The following is a 7558-nucleotide window of genomic DNA, read 5'->3' as shown; positions in this document are numbered from 1 at the left end:
ACCGGATCGATAAGCAGTATTGATATAAGAAGTAGTACAGTTAAAACCTTAACGTTCCGAATAATCGATTAATCGTTTCATTAATCGATTATCAAATTAGTCGTTTGTTGCAGCCCTAGCTGACACATAGAAACAAATTGGCGGGGCGCACTTCGCACACACTAAAAAATTCCATGCGCTCCGCGCTCACATTGTGCTGGGCCCACGTGCCTTAGCACCGCTGCTATGACTCCATCCCAGGGGAAACACTGCTGTCCGTACCTGAAGTCTGCGGTGGCGCTGAAGGACTCATGCTCGGTGATGGAGAACAGCAGCAGGAAGCCCTCTCCACTCCTGAAGTAATTGTCTCTGATGGCGGCGTAGTCCTCCTGTCCCGCCGTGTCCAAGATATCGATCTGAACGTCTTCCCCGTCCAGGACCACCTTCTTCCTGTAGCTGTCGGCCTTCGTGGGCTCGTAGTCCTCCACGAACTGCAAGAGGACGAGTAAACCACATGATTTATACAATTATCTTTCACCAGAGTATTTTTAAACACGAGTATCTGTACTTCTACTTGAGTAAAGGATGTGTGCCCCAGTGGCTGATGGGTAATGTAGTTCAGGCTCTCACCTCGTCGTACATGAACTGTAAGGTGAGGGCGGACTTCCCGACCCCCCCGCTGCCCACCATGATCACTTTATGAAGCGCCAGAGACGTCTGGTTCTTATTCTTCCCCGACGCCATTCTGACCAACCAGAGCCGCTGAGGAAATACACAAATAGAAAAATATAAATTAATACATTTAAATATATTTATGCAGTCATTAATATTTTTCCTAGATAATGAGCAGCATGTAATAAATTATTTTTTAAAAGCTTATTGTCCTTTAAAATAAATCCAAGAAATTTAAAATATGTTCATTTGAGGTTATGATATTCAGCAGCCAGCTAAAATTCTAAAGTGATGATTAAAATGTGTTTCCATTTGAATATTTAAGCAGTCATTAATATTTGTAAACACCTCCTGGATAATGTGCATGCCCTAAATCCTTTTTAGAAAGCTTATTTTTCATTCAAATAAATCTAAGAAATGTTAAATGACACTTACCGAGCTCTTAAAGCACTTTACAACAGGCCTGTAACAGAGATGTGTTACACATGTTATTAACCTGACAATAACAGTGGTTACACACTTATTACACCTGTATCATGTGTTAATTATATTCATTTTAGTGCAATCATTTCATTTATTTCAGGAAGAAAATGACATTTAACCTAGTCAAATGTTTACATGTATTGTAGAGCATTAAATACATTGATTTTAGTGCATTAATAACGTGTATTCTAGTGCGAAATGTGTCTTTAATGAATGGTTTGCAGGTTTATGCAGGACGTTATCTCAGAATGGAGTATTTTAAGTGTTTTATGAGTACTTTTTCTGCAGACAAATACCTGCATACTTGTCCCAGCACTTACACCCTCCTCTAATAGAGTGTGTAGGTGATAAAGAGCCACTGTAAACACACACTGCGGTGTAAACACACACTGTGAGTGTGGACACACACACACACACACACACACACACACACACACACACACACACACACACACACACACACACACACACACACACACACACACACACACACACACACACACACACTTCACAGTGACCTTTAGGGCTGTAATGCGGGCTGCAAGGACAATAACATGAGGGCAGAAAGGGAAAGTATGACCTGTTTTTATTGTAAAATCAAGCTGGATAACCCTCAGTCATGTTGGCAAGGAAGCAAATAAGAAATGCAGGAGTAGTTATGCTGTTTGAGTAAAAGAGGAACTATATTTCATGTTCCTCTCTGCAACACCAGCTGACATATCAACGAGTTTCTACAAGACACTACACGGCCACTACAAGTTCCCGCCTCCTGCCTGCCTCTGATTGGCTCATACTCCCCTATCTCGCTGCCTATTGGCTGCTGGCAGTGTCACTCACTAACTGATAGCTAGCCGCGATAGATAACGCTTTCGGCGAATTCAGATAAAACTGCCTTAAAACGTAACGTAGAAAGTTCAAAGCTGGTTTAAACAACGCGGAATAAGTGTCGGAACTCACCTGCTAACGTGTTATGGTGGCTGTAGCTAAGGAATCCGCCATAAACTGAGAAAAACACAAACTTTTTACAAGTTAAACGGGAGATTCTGCCGCACCTTGTACAGGGACTCAAGCAAAGATCATGTGTTACAACAAGAGGAGTGACTCTGTGGTTAAAAACGAAGCCAGGAACAGCTAGGAAACGGGCCTGGATTTAATTATTCCTTCTCATAAAACTACAAATAAATACACTGAATCAATACTGTTTGTAGTAGGTTAGTTAGTTAGTCAAACTGTACTTCAAATATAGTCATATCAGATTTGAAAGTACGGCTTTTACAAACAGTTCATGGCGTTACGGACTCGGGAAACAGACGAGGAGTGATATATCTTACCTTTTCCTCTCATCTTTGATAACGTTAACCGGATGTGATGTCACGGAATTCCTTGTATTCCTTTAAATTCAGTTTTGTATTGGTTAGCAACCATAGTTATAATTATACTGTTTTTAAAATGAGAAAAAATATAAGTGATAAACAATTCAATTATAGAAAATAGAATATAAATGTTTTTCTTGAAATTATTATGATTATATTTAACATACCAAAAATATAAATAATAACCCTAAAAAAGTGGATGCGTTGATAACTGTATAAAAAATCAAAGTATAAATTAATTTTTTTTTTAAATGGAGTAGTAGGACCAGAGTATGATTAATATCAACAATGTAATACATTTGCAATATTTATGGGGTAAAATATAGTATAAAACATTTATATTTATATTTATACAGATTTCACCTACCTGCAGTTCCACTGTTTGTCCCGCAGATGGCGCCCTTTCCTCACTTTCTCCACTGCTGTTAAACAGATCACTGTCTGTATACAATGAGGTTAAATAACTACATTAAACACCCCTGCATTTCCCTTTAAAACACCTCAAAAGTGACTTAAAGTTATAAATACGTTCTTTTATTGCACCTTTAATTATATTATACCTTTAATTATATTATAATTAAATTATACATGTTTATTATCCCTGTCGACGGTAAGAATTTGGTTTTATTTGTAGAAAAACAACAGGTGTTATGAGTCAAATTGAATAAACCCGGGTCACATGATGAGGGCCTCTTCGGCCTCATGTTGTTTTAGGTTATGATAATCAGAGGTCAGAGGTCAGCTCCGCGTCTCCAGTTGCTCATTTGGTTTTTCTGAGTTTCTCTAACAAATGCTTTTGTGGTTCTTCGTCTCAAATTGAGAGACTTTTTCGACTCGAAAAACTCAGGTTGTTTCCATATTTGAGGGCTTTCAGAGGATTAGAAGCAGCTAAAATACAAAAGTGATGTTTAAAACGTGTCTCTTGTGGTATTTAGGGACTTTTATTCTGAATATCAGTGATTTCTTTGCTATAAACACACAGGCTCAGGTTAATTAAATATTTTGAGTCATTTTTAGGATTATAATTAGATAAATTAATACAATGCGTGTTATTGATCATGTCCTGCAGGTGACTTTTATTCTGATATTTATTACATTTCCTTTAAAGATTATATTTAACTTTTGGTCACTGAACCCTTTGCTATATCAGCATGTCACTGTGATTGGTCCCGAGGTCACTTAGCCCCGCCCCCTTCTCTCTTTAACCCCTATCCATCTGCTAATTAAAGGATCCCAAAACTCTAATTAGTGACAAAAAGAAGCACACTTTGTCTCTAAACAGGGTTTTTTGGGGGGTCTTTAGAAGTGATTGGTCCTGGGGGAGTGTCACGAAGCCCCGCCCCCTCTATATTAAGCCCCGCCCCTTGGCTTTGGCCCCTGTATATAGAAGTTTCCTCTCAGTGTTTGGGCTGTGAGTGTCAGAGGCAGCATGGAAACACCTCCCTGTGCAGAGGAGGAACAACATGGAGTCACTTTCATCTGGAAGGACCAGACTGCTCCTTCTGCTGCGGGACGGGATGCTGTGAGGAGAGACGCCGCTTAACCCGGGATACTGAGGACCATAACCCGGGATAAACCTGGGATAAACCTGGGATACAGAGGACATCAAGACCCTGCACACAGAGGATATATTACCCGGGATAAAGAGAGAATACTGCAAGGGAAAAGAGGACCAAACAACCCTGCAATAAGAGGACAGATAACCCGGGATAAACAGGACAGATAACCCGGGATAAACAGTGATGAAACAGAGATAAAGAGGACCATATAACCCGGGATAAAGAAGGACTAACGTCTGGAAAAAAAGGACTTTAATCCGGGTAAAACAGGACATATACCCGGGATAAAGTGTGAGAAAACTCGGGAGTAAAGAGGACCATATAACCCAGGTTCAAACGTGAATATAACCCGGGATAAAGGGAGAGAAGACACGGGATAAAGAGGGCAGAAAGCCGGGATAAGGAGTGTGTATACCCCGGGATAACGAGCCTTTCTAACCCGGGTTAAAGCGGACCGCAGCGCCATGTGAGCGCAGTGTTTGGATCTTTACATCCACAGAAACTCAGAGAAAGTTTCCTCTTCTTCTCTCGGAAAATGAGGATCTGTTTCTTCCGCCTCCTCGCTCTCTTCGTGGCTGCCGCGTCACTGCGCACCGCTGACACGTCACTGCGCGCCGCTTCAACCGCGTCGATGGACGGCTGCGCGTCGTGCGGGGTCGACTCGGCAGCGGTGCGCAGTGACGCGGCAGAAGCGGCGTTGCTGCGCGGAGACTTTCTGGAGGCGGTGAAGCGGCACATCCTCACGCGCCTGCAGATGCGCGAGAGACCCAACATCACGCACCCGGTGTCGCGCGCTGCCATGGTGACGGCGCTGCGCAAGCTGCACGCGGGGAAGGTGCGCGAGGACGGCCGCGTGGAGATCCCCAACCTGGACGGGCACGCGATGAGCAACGAGGTGCACGAGGACTCCGAGATCATCAGCTTCGCGGAGAGAGGTGCGGCATGAAGGATACATGGAGTTTATATGAGAGACATGTGACTTTATTACATTTTAAACACTTAGGGTGGCAGAGAGATAGATATCCCACTCTAAGGTCCATTTATTCAGGAACATTAGTGAATAGATTGAAATCTGTCATTTTAACCGCCGACTGACACCTGAAAAGTGTGGAAAATAATATTTAACACACATTTGATTATAAATAACTCCACTTCTCACTTTAGGAAACATTTATTCAGGAACATTTGAGGTAAAATGATTTTAATTCAGAAACATGTCATTTTAACCTCAGTTACACCTGATTCTGGTAAAAATCAACATTTTGCACACTTTAAAAAATATATAATTCAACAAAAGACAAGCTGACCCACCTGTATGGTCAACTGATTCCAGAGAATTAACGATTTTTATGGATAATAGTGAGAAAGGTTTGATTCTTGCGTATTTTTTGGCTGTTTTTGTGCATTTCCTGCAGAAAGAGGGAAGCTGTGATTTATTTAGATTTTCTGTAGATTTTGATGCATTTTCTGCAGGAGATTAGATGCAGGTCAAAGTGAAGTGTCCTTGCAGCATCAAAACAGAGACAATCCTGTATTTGAACCCTCATTTGATCTTAAAACACAGCATTTAGTCTGGAACAGCTGTGAGCGAAACAACATTATTTAGTGGTGATTTTCAGCTTTTTATACGGAAAAAAGGATTAAAGGGAAATATTGTGCTTTTGGCTGCAGCGTGTTCGCAAAGTTAGATTTAGTCGACATATTGGAAATTCTTTGAAAATAAGATTGAATCCAAGGTGTCTGAGCAGCTGAGTTAGTGTTTGCAAGGAGAACGTGATGCAGGAGCTGATGTTAGTTCACATTTCATCCTGAAAAGCACCTGAGAATCGGCCTCGGGTCATCAGGCAGGGCAGACTCTGCTTTGAGGGAACAATGGGAATACAAGTGAGCTTTCTTTGGGCGTTATGGCAGGTGTGTGTGTGTGTGTGTGTGTGTGTGTGTGTGTGTGTGTGTGTGTGTGTGTGTGTGTGTGTGTGTGTGTGTGTGTGCAAAGAAGCCCTGATTTGAAAAGCTTACGACGAGATCCCGTCTCTAACTAGCGACGCATTATGGGACGCATGCTTCACATTCTGTCCTGCAGCACAGAGGGTTTATTTACCCGCCTCACTAAACACTGGTCACAGAAAGAAATCAAAACCTAAATATTTGCGTTATTGAACATCAAGTCAGTTTCAACAGCTGCTGCCGCCGCTTCATGCTGACTCGGCACAATTGGCTTTCAGGGCATTTATCAGTGCTGGAGAAAAGAGAGAGTGCAGATCAAATATATATAAACCTACTATTAATAATATAAAAATAAGTAAAGTAGAAATTGAAATGAAAACAGTTGTATCGCTGACCCCTGCAGAGCGCGTCCTGAGTGATGGCAGGTCAGGAGGTGGAGGAGGGGAAACATGTGGAGGCACGACTTAGAAAACACCTCGTGATCGACGCCTAAAAACTCTACGTTTCTGCTTTGCAACCTGCAGCGAGTTCACCAGAGATCTCTGCAGGATTTGAGTCGCTTTTAGAGTCGTGTTTCTCTCAGGATGTTTACAAGCCAACATCAAAACCTTCTCCTCCTTAATGGGAGCTCTGGCTCAGAAAGACTCACAATGAGAGACCAGCAAATAAACCCGGGTAAAAACAAGCGTTCATTAGTAAGTCTGATTAGACGTGATCCGATCATCTGTTCCTCATCTTTTAAAGCAACAAAACACTTTCAATTCAAAAGAAAGTGAGGACTGCTTTCTATTTCATGTTGTGCTTCCTTTGCAATTTCCTTTATGTTTTAATACTTTAAAATACTACTTTGTTTAAAGGTAAATGCATCAATCTGCTGCACTTTGAGATCAAAACCAACGGGACAGAGACTCGATGTGGGGCTTTGGTGACTGACTGTTCTCCAGCGCTCTATCTGATCACAGGAAGTGATGCTATGGATACACACGGTGCAGATAGCAAGTCGCTCCCACGGCGGAGGAAACGTCAGTATTGATCGTTATCCTGCCACGATTCATATGTGACTAACGGCTCGTCTCATAATGAAGATGTTGAGGGATGGTTCCAGAACGTGTCCGAACGCCCGGCTGCCCTCTCTCTCTAAACCCTTTACTCGCTCAGCCAATGAGCCGATGCCCGCCAAAATAAAAGCCTCTGAGCATTTGCAGCCTGCCACGGTTTCTGAGAAGCAGCCGGTGCGATGGAAACGCTTTCCCTCGCTTCTCCATTCTCTCCGATTGTTGCCGCCTCTCCCTCTCTCTCTTTGTGAGGATGCAGAAGATCTCATTTTCAGGCAGCACAACAGAGCCTTTGAACCTTTGTGCAGCGCTCTTTAAACCCCCCCCCCCAGCCTCTAAACTTCTAGTATTTGGGCCAATTTGGAGGCCAAGTGGCTCGATGCCCAGCGCTTCCTGTCACAGTGCTGCCACCCTGAACTGGTGTCGCACTTTAATCTGTCCCCAAGTGTTTGCAAACATATTCACAATGAGCACCGTGACCAAAAATGCCCCC

General features: G+C 42.6%; 2 protein-coding genes across 2 annotated transcripts in view; one reads left to right on the top strand and one right to left on the bottom strand.

The window, feature by feature from the left end:
- Positions 1-209: 209 nt before the first annotated feature.
- On the bottom strand, positions 210-2201 carry LOC104965661 (ras-related protein ralB-A-like; the record flags this gene model as incomplete). The annotated part of the gene is made up of 4 exons (XM_010794662.1): positions 2092-2201; positions 1087-1114; positions 610-741; positions 210-470 (listed from the first exon to the last, which is right to left on the bottom strand). Coding segments are annotated over exons 3-4 (375 nt in total), but the record flags the coding sequence as incomplete, so codon positions are not given.
- A 1743-nt stretch (positions 2202-3944) lies between these two features.
- Positions 3945-7558, top strand: part of LOC104965651 (inhibin beta B chain-like) — a 5183-nt gene continuing 1569 nt past the window's right edge. Inside the window, exon 1 of the mRNA XM_010794650.1 lies at positions 3945-5001. Within this exon, the coding sequence (XP_010792952.1) occupies positions 4602-5001 (400 nt within the window). The 5' untranslated portion in view covers positions 3945-4601. The remainder of the gene's footprint in view (positions 5002-7558) is intronic.

The sequence above is a fragment of the Notothenia coriiceps genome, unplaced genomic scaffold (assembly GCF_000735185.1).
Source record: "Notothenia coriiceps isolate Sejong01 unplaced genomic scaffold, NC01 NC01_scaffold00002079, whole genome shotgun sequence".
In the NCBI taxonomy this organism is placed as follows: Eukaryota; Metazoa; Chordata; class Actinopteri; order Perciformes; family Nototheniidae; genus Notothenia; species Notothenia coriiceps.
Note: the sequence above shows the minus strand (reverse complement) of the source record. Positions and strands in the feature narration are given on the sequence as shown.